Here is a 17,500-nt window from a genome sequence, read left to right on the forward strand (position 1 = left end):
TGTGTGTGTCTACGGCTCTGCCCAGATCAGCAGAGGGGGTGCGGCAATGTCCGGGGCAGCTGGGGGAATTGGCTACTGTAAGTACAATTGAGGAGAAAATGGAAAATCAGAAAAAAAATCTCAGGTGTATGTTAGTTGCTTTGGATAAAAGCATCTGACAAACGTTAAATTGTAAATTGAATCACAACTGCCCGCACAAACAAAGGCAGCATGTTATTTTGGAGGTGTTTAAAGTGTCAGAGCCATCCTCCTGCACAAGAAGCTGAGGGCAATGAGAGTGTTGAAAGCAGTGATACTCAACCGAGGCCCACATGCGGTTCCTTTATGGGTAGTTGTGGCTCTTTTAAGTCCTACTTAAAAATAAATAAAAAAATTAAAATCTAATAAAATAATAGGAGGAAAGGGATTTTTTGGATTGTGGCTGTTGCAAAGCTTTTCTTTTTTTAATCAGTGTGGCTCCTGAGCAGTGTTGGGAGTAACTAGTTACTAAGTAACTAGTTACTGTAACTTAACTACTTTTTTCAGTAACTAGTAATCTAACTAATTACTTTTTCAAATTCAGTAACTCAGTTACAGTTACTAAAATAGTAACTGGGCTAGTTACTAGTTACTTTAGGACATGAAAATAACGGACAACTTCAGAGGATTACCCAGTTTCTGATGCTCAGACCTAGTCCTAGTCCAGCTGCAGCCAGAGCCCCAGAGGCTAATGACCTTGATAGGCTATAAGCCTCCCCAATAAGTGAATGTTCAATACCACACTGTGGCACAGCAACACTAACATAATGTGTGCATTAATAAGACAATCAAAGCAGGCTTTTAAAAGTAATGCAAAAGTTACTTTCCCTAGTAACTAATTACTTTGAAGTAACTGGTAACTTTAAAGTAATTAAATTACCTTTTGAGAGAAGTAACTAGTAACTGTAACTAATTACCAATTTTCAGTAACTTGCCCAACACTGCTCCTGAGTAGGGCAAGGCTGAGTACCACTGGTTTAAAGTGTCAGAGCCATCCTCCCTCACAAGAGGCTGAGGGCAATGAGATGAGAGAGCATGAAAAGCTGATTTCACACGACAGGCTGCCCTGTGCACAGCTCTGTGTGTCACATGACAGGCTGGCCTGTGCACAGCTCTGTGTGTCACATGACAGGCTGGCCTGTGCACAGCTCTGTGTGTCACATGACAGGCTGGCCTGTGCACAGCTCTGTGTGTCACATGACAGGCTGCCCTGTGCACAGCTCTGTGTGTCACATGACAGGCTGGCCTGTGCACAGCTCTGTGTGTCACATGACAGGCTGCCCTGTGCAGCTCTGTGTGTCACATGACAGGCTGCCCTGTGCACAGCTCTGTGTGTCACATGACAGGCTGCCCTGTGCAGCTCTGTGTGTCACATGACAGGCTGCCCTGTGCACAGCTCTGTGTGTCACATGACAGGCTGCCCTGTGCAGCTCTGTGTGTCACATGACAGGCTGGCCTGTGCACAGCTCTGTGTGTCACATGACAGGCTGCCCTGTGCACAGCTCTGTGTGTCACATGACAGGCTGCCCTGTGCAGCTCTGTGTGTCACATGACAGGCTGGCCTGTGCAGCTCTGTGTGTCACATGACAGGCTGGCCTGTGCACAGCTCTGTGTGTCACATGACAGGCTGGCCTGTGCACAGCTCTGTGTGTCACATGACAGGCTGGCCTGTGCAGCTCTGTGTGTCACATGACAGGCTGGCCTGTGCAGCTCTGTGTGTCACATGACAGGCTGGCCTGTGCACAGCTCTGTGTGTCACATGACAGGCTGGCCTGTGCACAGCTCTGTGTGTCACATGACAGGCTGGCCTGTGCACAGCTCTGTGTGTCACATGACAGGCTGGCCTGTGCACAGCTCTGTGTGTCACATGACAGGCTGGCCTGTGCACAGCTCTGTGTGTCACATGACACGCTGCCCTGTGCACAGCTCTGTGTGTCACATGACAGGCTGCCCTGTGCACAGCTCTGTGTGTCACATGACATGCTGCCCTGTGCACAGCTCTGTGTGTCACATGACAGGCTGGCCTGTGCACAGCTCTGTGTGTCACATGACAGGCTGGCCTGTGCACAGCTTTGTGTCACATGACAGGCTGCCCTGTGCACAGCTCTGTGTGTCACATGACAGGCTGCCCTGTGCACAGCTCTGTGTGTCACATGACAGGCTGCCCTGTGCACAGCTCTGTGTGTCACATGACAGGCTGGCCTGTGCACAGCTCTGTGTGTCACATGACAGGCTCGCCTGTGCACAGCTCTGTGTGTCACATGACAGGCTGCCCTGTGCACAGCTCTGTGTGTCACATGACAGGCTCGCCTGTGCACAGCTCTGTGTGATGACAACTGGAGCTGACCCAAAACAGGAAGCCAGCACTGAGGGACTTAACACAGGAAGCCAGTGCAGCCCGCTTGTGTGTCTCTGATAATAGAACAGTGAGAGTCAGTCAGGCTAGCACCAGGGCTGTTAGTGTTAGTACTCAAGTCCGCTCTCAGTCGAACTTAATTAGTTAATATGACTCAGTGAATATGACTCATAGTTCATATGACTCGTAGTTAATATGACTTGTAGTTAATATGACTTGCAGTTCATATGACTTGTAGTTCATATGACTTGTAGTTCATATGACTTGTAGTTAATATGACTTGCAGTTCATATGACTTGTAGTTCATATGACTTGTAGTTCATATGACTTGTAGTTCATATGACTTGTAGTTAATATGACTTGCAGTTCATATGACTTGTAGTTCATATGACTTGTAGTTCATATGACTTGTAGTTCATATGACTTGTAGTTCATATGACTTGTAGTTAATATGACTTGTAGTTCATATGACTTGTACATTTACATTTACATGACGACATTTGGCAGACGCTGTTATCCAAAGCGACTTACAATAACACATTTTTGTCAGCAATAGAGCAATCAACTATGCAACACAGTCTATGACAACTACAACATCTGAAGGAATAGTGGTAGAGTTAAGTTCGTTTTTTTTGTTTTTTTAGAGAGAGAAAGAAGTTCAAGAAGGGCCCAGATGGAGCACGTGAAATTATAGTTCATATGACTCATAGTTCCTATGACTCGTAGTTAATATGACTCGGACTTGAATTGGTCTTGGGAGCCAATATGACTTGGTCTTTCTATCTACAGTATCAATCTCGGATGAATTAACGTTAGTTTCGTTTGTTCGTTCGTTTTGATTAAAAAAAGGAAAGGAAAGGGGGAACAATCACCATATAAATCACCTCTTGCTCTCTTTTTTCCTTCATCTTCGCCTTCTTAAATTGCTCAACCTTAACATTAACATGTATGAAATATTAAATTCATAAACATGTTTGAGACTGTTTTCTTAAATGTGTCATATATCTAAGTCTTAAGGATGTTCACTGCCCATGTTCAGATAGTCATGTTTATGCAGCAGCAATTTCTTCTTGTTTTTTGCTGATGCATATCAGCCAAAAACAAAAATATAAAAAACAACCAAAACAAAAAACGTTGCCATTAATTGAGGAATTGGCCTTAGCCAGACCCAATCAAATCACCAGTGACAGAAGATCCTGTGGATTTGTCATTCTCCAATGTCAGTGTACTGGCTGTGGCTAGACTATCACAACCAGACCGCCAAAGTGCTGAGTTATCCTATGCAGTTTTAGTATATGACATCAGATTATTGCAATAATATGATTCAATTAAAATGTCATGCCAGGTAAGAATATTTTCAGTCATGCAAAGCTGAGAGCAGCATGGTTGTGGAGCAGTAAGAAAAAGTATGTGAAATAGATGAATCAGCTTCTAGTTAAGTGAAGGCACAACTACTGTATGGCTGGGTATCGACCAAAATAACCCAGTACCAAGTACAGTGGAATCTGCTTCTAGTGATCGCGGTTATAGTGATCAACCGCTTATAGTGATCAATTTGACCCATCCCAAGGTGATCACTATAAAGCCATTTTCCCACATGCATACCGGAAAATTACCTGTAAGTCAATATCGGACATTTCCCTTCACACTTCAGCTCGCGCATGTGGGAATCTATCAGCGAATTTGCCTGTATGTTGGGGGGCGGGGCGGCACTGCAGAGCGGGTGGGGAGTGACGTGTCGGCAAAACTCCGAATGGTGAAATAAGTTTGCTTGTTTATCCGTTCACCTGCGTCGCGTTGAAGCACTTTTTACAGACTGGCTTCGTTTGATGTGTCCGGGCTTGCCTTCGCTGTCGGCAACGTAAGCAAAATACTTCCACATTTCGCTTCGTGCATTTGCTTCGTCTGTGACCCTGTCGGGCTGTGACTGAAGGAGAAGGAGGACTGTGGCCACAGAGAGCGAGCAGGCAGCAGAGAGGAGAGGAGAGAGGGGAAAATCAGCACGCCCGCACATTATTATCACAAGATCATTTCGCCAGTTTGCTTTAATGTGCGCGAATGATTAGATTATGCCCGCTGGAACATTAAGCAACGTGTGTACACCTCGCCCATGAGAGTGTCGCGGGAAATGACTGGACCCGTTCTACACTTAAGTCCGCTATCGCGCATACCGCTCTTCTGACTGCCTCGAAACTGGTGAAATCTCCGCGATGACGGGCTCGCGCTTATACCGGCACGACGACTTTCTCACATGCAGGCATTAGACCACGTTCCGGTCATTTAGCGGTACAAAGCGCATGTGGGAAAAGGGCTTTAAGCGGAGTGCACTGTAGTATCGAAACTTCTCCAGTCAAACTATACCTGCATTCGATCCTTTTTGTCCACAGATCTAGAGAAAGATGACTCTTTGTATGGCATTTGCACGCAGCCAATCACTGCAAGGGTTCTTCGATTTAATGCAACGTGTCATTGGCCTACTACCGCAGCAGCTACGACCCATACAGTCTGTGGTGGTGAAGTCAAGCGAGGTGTACAGTATGTGACAGAGTTGGCAGTTCAGTGTACTCTATTGGTACTTGTATTGCCTACATTTAATTTTGTCCTCAAAACATGCTAACTTTGTTCAAATGTCTTTAGACACCTCCCTTCAATTTTAGGCAATAAACAAAAATATGCTAATTTAGTCAATCAATACAATGATAGCCTTGGATAACACATTGCTATGGTATTGTTCTCGAATTGGACTCAAAGTTTTGCGGTCTTGGTCTTGAATTGTAGCCTGGTAAACCAGCCCATCACGTGAACTCACATTTCATTTGGTTCTGCGAGACGGTCTGGCCCCAAAGCCAGTGGGGGGGTTTAGCAGAAGCGGAAGAGCGGAAGAGCCAATCAGCGACTGCACTGTGATTGACAGCGCAAGTTGGCAAATCAGGAACGCTACTAGCACTGCACTAACAAAACAATAATGGCCGCCTCCTTGCCTGATCGTCTCAAGGAGTCATGTCAGCGTTTGTCTAGTTTAAACAGCCATAAAGTGCAGTTATTGCAGAAATAACAACAATCAAATCAATAACAACAATTAAACAAGTACAGGAGTATCGCCGGCGCACCTGCGGAGTTTCTCTGCTTTTGTTTTTGCCATTCTCCCGAGTGGATTTGGGTTTGACTGTATCCGACCCTGATTGACTGAAGGAGTTGTCTGTCAAGGCAACTACGCCCGCCCATGCTCCCGCCCCTGCTAAAGACTGCGTGAAGAGTTGGGGCCAGACGACCGTCTCGCAGAACCAAATGAAATGTGAGTTCACGTGACGGGCTGGTTTACCAGGCTACTTGAATCGGACTCGATTCACCAATGACTCGATCTGGACTTGAACTCGACCAAGGTGGTCTCTCTCGATTATGGCCCTGGCTAACACATGAAAACCTGGCCTCATTGGTGTGGGATGTGTTAACAAGGCGGACAAGATGTGGGTAGGTGTGAGTTAAGTATGTGAGTGCTTCAGGTGTGAGTTAAGTATGTGAGGGCTTCAGGGTCTATCTTCATTTGTATGTGGTTAGCCCCCTACATAGCAATGACCTGCACGTGAGGAAATGGGCTGGGTAAGCTGACAGGGGTGAAAGGTGACGTGTGCGAGTGGTGTTAGCGGAGCAGTGGAGGAGAGCGAATGTTGTGGTTTTGTGTGTGAGAGGTGGTAGTGGTGTGGCCTCCAAGCTGCTGAACTCTGGGCCCCCAGTGTTGTGGTCTCCAAGGGGAACACCACCCTCCCCCCCTGCAAACCCCCCCCCCCCCGCTCCCCCACTGCACAGCCTGACCCCCGCTAGGCCCCCCCATCCACAGAGACCCAGGCCCAGAACCTGACACACAGCCTTAATTGCACTAAGTGTGTTTTGTGTAAAAATATCACCCAAACCTGCACCCCTTTCCTGAACCGTCAATCTTCCCCAAAATCGCTTAGCTCTTAATTTAATAAACATGGGGAGTTTTTTCTCCCCATACAATAAACACGGGCAGTCTTGTGTTACAATGAGAACATATGTTGTATCATTAGAATCCTGATATGGGGAGCTTTCTCAAGGTTGTTATCATACCCTGCTTCCCACTATGGCTCTTCTAAATCTTTTTGGCAATAAATCTTTACAATAAAGTGTATAAGACTCAGAGGTAGAATGCTACACTTCTACGAGAGTTGGCTATCTCGATAAGCAGTGATAAATAATTTAAATCGTGGTAGTACGTGGTAGAACAGTAAAGTTTATGTGCAATAGCATATGTGAATGTCCGTGGGTTGGTATGTCGTCACATACGTTTGAGAGTGCGAGTGTGTGAGTTTTCGTCTGCGCCCCTGTGTGTGTGTGTGTGTGTGTGTGTGTGTGTGTGTGTGTGTGTGTGTGTGTGGGTGTGTGTGTGTGTGTGTGTGAGAGTGTGTGTGTGTGTGTGTGAGTGAGAGTGAATGTACTCTGTGCTCCTTTGTGTACTCACGGGCATCAGCACAGAGGAGCCGGGCATGGTGGGGTCTGGCAGGGTTCCAGGCATGGAGGCTGGCAGTGGCTGTCGCTGTCTGTTGTTCCGTAGGTGCAGTAGTGAGGACAGAGAGCCAGGGACAGGCCTGAGTGAAGACACACACACATGCACACACACACACACACACACACACACACACACACACACACAGAACTTTAAGATCGCCTTCTCCTCCACAACACTATATATTTCTATGTATTCTAGAGCATATTTTTTGTTTTCACATAATAACATGAACAACAACAACAAAACTATTCCTAGTAGGCTACAGTATTACTAAAATACTTATATAACACCTACTTGGGGACTGTCCGATATTTACGTGGGGTGGAGTAAAATATGATATATCATTTAAAAAAGATCAACTGCCCTCCCTGACATTTATATTATTTTCTCTCTGCCCTGCACCTGTAATAAAAAAAAAACAATCTGCCCTCCCCAACCCACAAGTTCAGCCTTTTATAACTTTATACACAACTTAGTTTGATTGAAATAAAACTGGAATATTAACTTTTTATTGCCCGGCCGTTGTATCTGATGAGATAGTGAGAGCCATTGGATTGAAATTGTAGGCTATTCCTCATATGCACAGCAAGGGCAGCAACGTTTCCATGATTTGTTATAGAAAATATAGTCTATATGCACAGCAGGTTCCTGTTATAATTATGATTTAATGAGACGTGTGGCGGCCCTACTGTACCTACATGGACAGATTATGACCAATCACATAGTGCCATTTTAATCCATTTAATGTCAATCAGAAGATACAGGTGAAATAGGCTATAGCTGATGATATTGTTTAAGCTTTTCCTTTACTGTGGCTCCTCCATTAGGTGACTGCAAGCCTTCTATTTAACCTACACAAAATTAGTCTTGTGGTCAGTTATAGTTGACAAATATAGCTATCTATCTATCTATCTATCTATCTATCTATCTATCTATCTATCTATCTATCTATCTATCTATCTATCTATCTATCTATCTATCTATCTACCTATCTATCTATATGAAAGGGAGCTAGGGTTCTTTCTGTCTGTGTGTTTGTTTGTCTGTCTGTCCCACTGATGACATCATCAGTGATGTCATAAATTCACTCACTCTTACACACACACACACACACACACACCCACACACACACAGATGCGCACACACCCAAGCCCATGCAGCGAAATTTTGCAACAACCAGCACTTTACATCACTGAGGCATTCCTTCAGAGCTGCTAGGTCATTTGAATCACTGGGTTTCAGAGTTACATACTGGATATACGTATATTCTCTGTGTAGCAATATTGTCTTTACGGTGATATATGGCTTAATAAGAGTACAGTATGTAAATAAAGAACAGGATGGGGCCTAAAATTGAAACTTGAGGAACTCCACAGGTAATGTGTGTTGAAGAAGATTTTCCAGTTGTGATGAGAATGTCCTGTAAGAGGAATGAGATTTGTTCTTGATGCCAACTCAAAATGTGTCTTCAATTAAAATCGCATAGCTTATAGTGTCAAAGGATGCACTAAGCGGGGGGCATGTGGCGCAGTGGTAAGCGCTGTCGGCTCACAGTTAGGTCCTGGGTTCGATTCCCACCTGGGACACTGTGAGCGCTGAAGGAGTGCGTGCCCGTCTGCATGTCCTCGAGTGCCCACCGCCCGGGTGGGGTCATCAAAAGGGCCTTTCTGTGTGGAGTTTGCATGTTCTCCCCGTGCCCCCTGGGGGTTTCCCTCATATAGGAACCCCTCACCAAAACATGCAATGTCGCTGAAGTGGTGCCTCCTCTGGTCGTTAGGGGCGCCTGTTCGGAGGGAGGGGAACTCATTGGAATAGCGTGATCCTCCCACGTGCTATGTCGGTAACACTTTACAATACTGGTGCACACATGTGCATGAATTGATGCTTAACTCATGATGAATTAAGCCATTAATTGATGCTTAACTCATCATCAACTAATGAAAGGTATGTTTGATGAACAGACTGAGTCATATATTAATTACTATTACCGTAAATTCCGGACTATAAGCCGCACCTTTTTTCCCGTTTTTTGGCCTTTTTTGGCCCCTGCGGCTTATATAACGGTGCGGCTTATCTATGGATTTTTTCAACAAAAAAAAAAAAAAATCTCTCTTTTTTAGCACTCTTTCTAACTATAAATCCTATATAACTATAATAAGTTTTAATTTCCTCTCTTGCCCTCTTTTCACCACACTGTATGACACTGTATGACACTGTGTGCACTGTAAAAAACAACACAGGTGGTGTTGTGTTATGTTGTTTTGTTGAAATGTTAATAAATGGGAGCTTCCTCAAACAGCCATCTCTTTCCTGACAATCCCCTCTGTGCATGAACCCTAATTAAACATTAAAACACAATAAAAAATAAATAAAAAAAAATACCATTAAAACACCCGCGGCTTATAGTCCGGTGCGGCTTATATAAGAAAAAAATAGTCAACTTTGCAGGTGCGGCTTATACACCGGTGCGGCTTATAGTCCGGAATTTACGGTAATTAAGTAGGCTATGCCTATATCATCATGGATTAATTCCTCATCAACACCTAGCATTAATTAATACTGTAATTCATGTGTTAATTACCACTATCAACTTCCAGTCGCCTGCAACCGGGAAATCGAGTGAGTTTCCCCCGTTGCATAACGAAGACGGGATGCGCTACCCACGCTCCTACTTGTCCAAGCAACATCTCAGGGGAACGGGGGAAACATACTCGACTTCAGGGAAAGAGAGTTCTCTTTGTTTGACCGGTGACTAGCTGGCTGTAAAGAGAGGCGTTCGGGGTGCAGCGGAGTCGCCTCTGCTGTTTACGGGAGTTTGTCAGTGGCGGGGACACTGGCGCTATGTATGACTGGGAAGCGTGTGTGTATGGGCGCCTCGCTAACTGGGTTCAGTGGGGGTATGTGCGCCCCGGCCGGCTACGGCTATTTCAGCAGCTGTGCTGTAGTCTAGCAGTATCATTCCGATTACTTATTACTAGTGTACGCTATTTTATGGAGGTTCCTCTCGTGGCTCAGGCTGATCGAGTGATTGATGCTTGGTGTGCCGGATAAACTCAAACTGACAGTAGCCTAAAAGAGGCTTGCCCATGGGCTTGCCCAGTCTGGCATCCGCTGCACGCCTGGGCCACTGTCAAGGTAGCCATAAGAAGACATATGGTTTCCGGTCAAGACTTTCAGAATAAAAGTAAAAATTCATGTTGTAACCAGCTACGCAGTACTGAGATCTGCGTGCTTTTATTTTTTGTGGCAGGCAACGGAAGTAATTGTTTGTGTGCCATGTCTTTCTTGACACTTATTCTCGTGGTCTAGCAGCAGCTAGCTGGCTTGCAGAACGTGGTGGTCTTGTCTTGCCCCAACCGGCTCCAACATCAACAGCAGCCTCCGTGTTCTTATTCTACCAAGAGTGCAAACTGCAAAGCCTAAAGAGTCGGTCACAGTGGTGGCAGTGTCGGATGGATACCAATCGCAAGAGGAACGAGCGGGTTTGTTAGAGTTTCAGGTAGCTAGCGTTAGCAATTTAGCGTTAGCAACTTAGCTAGCTTGTGTTGATCCGTGGCGTTTGTTGTGTGTGCGTGGAGACCATGGTGGAGACCTGTCGCTCCAGGTCACGTTGGTTCGGGAAGTGAAGAGCAACACAAGTGAAAAAGAAGGACGACAGCTGGAAGTTGGAGGAGGACCCGCTGGAGAGATCGAGCAACGCGGGCCGTGGGAGAGGCCCACTTCACCCGTTAGGGGAGACTGTTTCCCCCCAGCTGGTACAGACAAAAGGGGCACCGGAGAGCGAGTCCTTGCTCCAGGGCAGAATTTGGGGACATGTTCACAAACTTGATAAATAAATGTGCTTTTATAACTCCAATGATGGTCTTCACTGATAAATATATATTTTGAATTGCTTCTCAAGTCATGACTGGAATGCATGCATTTTTGTTGCTATACTGTCTAAAAGTGATTTCATGATCAGCATCTGCATTAGCTAATGATTTGTGAGGATATCATTATGTCGTCACTTTACTTTCTGAGGCACATAACTATTAATTCATACATAATGATATAGTCACTTTACTTTCTGAGGCACATAACTATTAATTAATACATAATGATATAGTCACTTTACTTTCTGAGGCACATAACTATTAATTAATACATAATGACATAGTCACTTCATGAGGCACAACACTATTAACTCATACATATGTGGTTCTTGGCATATAGAGCCTACAAGCCATACATCCAGTGTTTGAGGTCTGTTGGAGAGATGCACAGTGAATACGTCAGAGAATGGGTTTGAGTTGGTCTGGTTCGGGGCTAGTAGGAGCTACCAAGGTGGGCTACTACACGCATAGCCTATATCAGAGCAGCAACATCGGAATGATAGCTACAGCTGCTAAAATAGCCGTACCCGGCTAAGACACCCGGTAAGATAGGCACAAAACACCGGCCACATGTTCTGTGTCCCTGCACTGGACCAAGCCTCGAAGAGGAAGGAATGGCGGCTATAAGCAGATGTGTGGGGGCTGGGAGAGGATAGCTCCAGCCGGTCCCCGACACGCTGCACACCGCCTCGCTCAGCTGGTTCTGCTTGTGGGCTATCGGCATTGCGGACTGTCGGCACTGCGGTCTGGTAACGCTAAAGTTCCGGTTGCAGGGAGCTGGATGTTGATAGTGGTAATTAACACATGAATTACGGTATTAATTAATACTAGGTGTTGATGAGGAATTAATCCATGATGATATAGGCATAGCCTACTTAATTAATAGTAATTCATATATGACTCAGTCTGTTCATCAAACATAACTTTCATTAGTTGATGATGAGTTAAGCATCAATTAATGGCTTAATCCATCATGAGTTAAGCATCAATTCATGCACATGTGTGCACCAGTATTGTAAAGTGTTACTGCTATGTCCTACTGGTGAAGCTTCCCCTGTCAGGTGAAAAGAAGCGGCTGGCTACTGCCCATGTCTAGGAGGAAGCATGGAGCCAGTTTCGGCTCTCCCCAGATTGACAGAGGGTGGAGCAGCAACCAGGATAAATAAATTAAAAATTAGCACTAATGGGGGGTAAAAAATCTGTAAAAAAAACATAAAAATAAAGAAAGAAAAAAGGATAGGCTCTATCTTGGTACATGCGCTATCTGCTTTGTGCCCTTTGCGCACCTGTTTGCGCCTGCCTTATACTATCGTCTCTGCACGACAATAGCAGTCTGCCATGCGCAAGTGTCCAGGTGTTATACCAAGTTTTGCACCCCCGCTGCCAAACGCATCCCCACCTCACGGGAGCATATTGTAATGATTTATACAGAAACGCAACTGTTTAAAAATGATATAATTGTTTGGGTAGACGTGACCTCCCTGTTTTTAAGTTAAAACAGACCCAAAATAATGGTGGTGATGCAATTAAAAACGGGGAAGCATAACTCGTCACAACAATGGGCGCAAACGCAGATTAGAGGCGTGCCAAATCATTTATGCACGGCGCAAACGGGATTTGGGCAGTGTTAATCACCAGAATTATTCACAGGTGCATACACCCTGCAAAGACCCAAGCCTGCTCCTTCCACCTCAGGAACCGTGAAGCCAACCGACCTCTCAACATCAAATGGTCTGGAACACCACTTGAGCATTGCCCCCACCCAGTCTATCTCGGAGTCACCCTGGACCGCACACTCTCCTACAAAGAACACATCAGCAACACGAAATCCAAAGTCGAGTCCCGAAATAACATCTTACGGAAACTGACTAACTCAAAATGGGGAGCCACAGCACCCACCCTAAGAACAACTGCTATGCTATTCATCTGCAGAATATGCCTGCCCTGTATGGGAGCGATCAGCCCACGCTAAGAAATTAGACCCGGCACTGAATAACACCTGCCGCCTGATCACTGGATGCCTGAAACCCACCAACACAAACAACCTACACCTCATTGCTGGTATTGCCCCTGCCAACATCAGACGGGAAGTTACAAGCCAAGTCGAGATGACAAAAGCCAAAACAGACGAACGTCACACCCTTCGTGGACGTCAACCCCCCACACAACGACTTAAGTCAAGAAGAAGCTTTCTCAGCCATGTCCAACCCCTAACAACATCCAGGGAAGAAACCAGACTCCAGCTCTGGTTGGAAAAACTCCGAAAGGAACCTCCTCCTCCAGTTGACATGCAAATCCCTCCTGCTGAAGAACTCCCTCCTGGCTCAGACGCACCATGGACCCAGTGGAAAACCCTGAACCGCCTGAGAACAAGAAAGGGACGATCCAGGGTTGCTCTGGAAAAATGGGGCTACAAGACTGGACCAACCACCTGTGAATGTGGTGAAGCAGACCACACCATGGAGCACTGCCTCATCTGCCCTCTACTACCCAACCCCTGCAGCTAAAAAGACCTTGCAGAATTCAACACACACGCAAAGATCTGTGTCAAGAAATGGGAGACTGTCGTATAACATCGCTTTGAAGAAACGAAAAGAAGAAGATTCACAGGTGTGGCCTGGCAATGCCTGGGCGTTACAATCAAACCAGATTCCCGTCTTGCACTCAGTGTACAGTTTGCGTGAGGCATGCTGTAATTCTCCCCATGCGTAATTTGGATAGGTGTAGGCCTATTGACTGTATATATTATCCCTGCTATCTCATAACGACACCATCACATTATATATACCTGTTAAAAACATCTGAGTTTTGATGCAATTTGGGGTTATTTTGTTGACTTGGGTGGGACAATACAAACTTGTTTGCAGCGGGTAAACGGCGGAGACAAAAGAAAAGATTGGAGGATTTACAGTGGACTCAATTAAAACTCGACTCGTACCGAGGACAGAGAGAGATGGAGAGAGCTTGTGACAGATCGGCTGTGATGCCAACGACCCTCCGGGTTATGTGATAGCAGTAGGTGAATAGCTGATTAAGTAGGCTACAATGTACAAGTTTTCTCAATTAATTTACCATAACCCCTCCTTGCGATGTGATCAAAGTTTCTCAGTGAATTATAGTTGATTGCCTCACCGAATAATCTGCTGGTTACCCAATTTTAGCAGCAGAATTTGATGTCCTGGGGTGGCACGTCCGTGCGTAATGACGTTTCTGCGCTGCGCAGTGCGGAGATTATGGTGCGATCAGGCGCAGCGAGTGTTTTAGCGCCTAGAGCGCAGCTAAGAGGTGCTTTTCAAAGCTCTTAGCGCAAAGTAATTGCGCGCTGCTCACGATAGGATAATGCCATCTATCCCCACATTGAAGCGCTGAAACGCCTGCTTTGGCATGTGGCACGCCTATACCCAGTACAGTTATAACAGGCATGCGCTTGTGCCCGCCCCCAATTTGCATTGCAAACGCTAAATTACCACTTTTGTGAAGATAGGGCCCTAAGTCTTTTAAAACAGACGCGTTGGCTCCCGCTATTTGCAAATGCTGTCTCTGGAGCATTGGAAGTTTGTGGAAGGGATACACTGGCTTGAGAGACAACTATGAGCTAATCAAATTGAAGTTTCACCCGAGTCTGCTGCTAAACGGTTTTTGGTTATTATCATGAGTGAATGAATTAATTAATTTACTTGGTGATAAAAACAAGAAAGAACACAACAATACATATAATAAGAAAAGAACAGACAATATGGCAGGGCAGGCCCTGTACTCTACATTGTCCGATGGCGAAACCTGAATTGTACAGAAATTTTGATTTGATCCAAAAACAGCTATTAGTTGGCTTGAAACAACTTCCTCTAAAAAAACAGGGAGCGGTGATTGTATGTGTCAAAACAGAGGGGAAAGTACAGTTGCCAGAGAGCTATTGATAATTAATCAAATACGAGCATCAACTGTGTTAAAGAAGACCTCTTTCAGGACTTTTAGGAACAAGAAGGGGACTTTTCTGTTTCAGTTTCTGGTAGTGATGGCAAAATTTTTAAAACTACAGGAATTTCCCTATTGACATACAATGTACAGTGTAAATCCAGGTGGGAGGAGTTGAAGCTTTATGTGCTCAAACATAGTAAAAAAAAAAAAAAAAAAAAAGTCTTCACAACTTCCCAAATCTCTGTTGTGGCTTCAGTACCATGACTGGGGGAGGGGCTGATGATGAAAGAGTCTATTTCACTGAAAAGAACCCTTGGACTATATGGCTGGCAACTCTTCTATATGAGATTGTTAAAGAAAGTCTGGCATTTTTAGTCATTCCACATATTTATCAATTCCACATTTGTACAATTTCAGAGCACAAGCTATCCTCGCCTCACTTCTCTTTTAGTCTGTCATTGTTTGTGCTGCAACAAAGTAACCATGGAAAACATCCAACATGCATTCAAAGTTCAAAGTTGAGAAATCTTGGAAGTTGTTGGATGCACTTTAAACAAGTCTAGCTCATGTAGTAGAGTGGATGAATGATGATGATGATGATGATGATGATGATGAACATTTTTTTGTTGTTGTCATAACAGCCACATGATATGTTCATGATGAGAATCACATTTGGAATTATGCTACAGTGGTGGAAGCCCCGTTGGCGAGAAATCTCCCTAAGCGTGTGTGTGTGGACCAACAGGCCTATCCACACTCACGGCCACATCAATAAATCACATGTACAGATGAGGCCCAGGCTACGCTTAAGCTATTGACAGCAGTCCTGTCTCAGTCACTGGCTCAGGGCAGCAGCCATCTAAACAGCCAGACCGCTTCATCTGCACGGGGTGACATCATTTATACAACTGAACTGCCACCAACTCCCTTCTTGCAAGAGCACCGATTCCCAGCTGCGTGGTCCTGCAACATCCACATGCCTACAGTGACTATCCAGTACCTACAGTCTAAACAACACCAGTATTCACTATATGATTCTGGAATAATAATCGCTATCATCAATGCGGTTTACTCACCAGTCAGTAAAGGTCCATTTCCAGTTCACCAATTAGTGCCAACCAGAAGCATATGGGATAGCCATGTTAAATGGGTTAATGCAATCACTGACCACATCATAGCTGGGATTACCGTAATAGCGAGTGTTAAGGGAGTGACGGCGAGATGGGGGTGTAACGGACCAAGCGGTCCCACACCTGAATAAATACCTGTATTTTCCCAGACCTAAATATGTGCATTTACGCTTCAGACATTTAGATTGCTGCACACACAGGCGAGCACACAGGACCATTACCATCCTGACTATGTGTCATTTCTGTCTAACATTCCAATTTATCACAATCACACTCATTCAGCAGCACATGTGACGTCTGAGCAACACAGTGAATGCAAACATTTCCACATGGGAAAAGCCATGAAAGTACAATGAGGTATGCAGCGTAGCTGCACAGTGCACACTACCTCAGCAACGCTCTCTCTGAAACATATTCTGCCATATTCTGACAGAGCACACTACCTCAACAATGCTCTCTCTGAAACATATTCTGACAGAGCACACTACCTCAGCAACGCTCTCTCTGAAACATATTCTGACAGAGCACACTACCTCAGCAATGCTCTCTCTGAAACACATTCTGACAGAGCACACTACCTCAGCAACACTCTCTCTGAAACATATTCTGACAGAGCACACTACCTCAGCAACGCTCTCTCTGAAACATATTCTGACAGAGCACACTACCCCAGCAATGCTCTCTCTGAAGCATATTCTGACAGAGCACACTACCTCAGCAACGCTCTCTCTGAAACATATTCTGACAGAGCACACTACCTCAGCAACGCTCTCTCTGAAACATATTCTGACAGAGCACACTACCTCAACAACGCTCTCTCTGAAACATATTCTGACAGAGCACACTACCTCAGCAACACTCTCTCTGAAACATATTCTGACAGAGCACACTACCTCAGCAATGCTCTCTCTGAAACATATTCTGACAGAGTACACTACCTCAACAACGCTCTCTCTGAAACATATTCTGCCATATTCTGACAGAGTACACTACCTCAGCAACGCTCTCTCTGAAACATATTCTGCCATATTCTGACAGAGTACACTACCTCAGCAACGCTCTCTCTGAAACATATTCTGACAGAGCACACTACCTCAGCAACGCTCTCTCTGAAACATATTCTGACAGAGCACACTACCTCAGCAACGCTCTCTCTGAAACATATTCTGACAGAGTACACTACCTCAGCAACACTCTCTCTGAAACATATTCTGACAGAGCACACTACCTCAGCAACGCTCTCTCTGAAACATATTCTGACAGAGTACACTACCTCAGCAACACTCTCTCTGAAACATATTCTGACAGAGCACACTACCTCAGCAATGCTCTCTCTGAAACATATTCTGACATATTCTGACAGAGCACACTACCTCAGCAACGCTCTCTCTGAAACATATTCTGACAGAGCACACTACCTCAGCAACACTCTCTCTGAAACATATTCTGACAGAGCACACTACCTCAGCAACACTCTCTCTGAAACATATTCTGACAGAGCACACTACCTCAGCAATGCTCTCTCTGAAACATATTCTGACAGAGCACACAACCTCAGCAATGCTCTCTCAGAAACATATTCTGACAGAGCACACAACCATCATGAAGTGCATGTCGGGAGAATAAGACTCCCGTCATGGGGCTACTGGTATAAATCCAAGGGCTGGAGATGTAAATG

The 17,500-nt window shown here is 45.1% G+C and overlaps 1 protein-coding gene across 1 annotated transcript in view; it reads right to left on the reverse strand.

Moving 5' to 3' along the window:
• Positions 1-17,500, reverse strand: part of creb5b (cAMP responsive element binding protein 5b) — a gene marked incomplete at its 3' end in the record, with an annotated part of 70,347 nt that overhangs the window by 26,245 nt on the left and 26,602 nt on the right. Inside the window, exon 5 of the mRNA XM_083648920.1 lies at positions 6,855-6,981. Within this exon, the coding sequence (XP_083505046.1) occupies positions 6,855-6,981 (127 nt within the window). The remainder of the gene's footprint in view (positions 1-6,854; positions 6,982-17,500) is intronic.

The sequence above is a fragment of the Poromitra crassiceps genome (assembly GCF_964638095.1).
Source record: "Poromitra crassiceps genome assembly, chromosome: 1".
Classification (NCBI taxonomy): Eukaryota; Metazoa; Chordata; class Actinopteri; order Beryciformes; family Melamphaidae; genus Poromitra; species Poromitra crassiceps.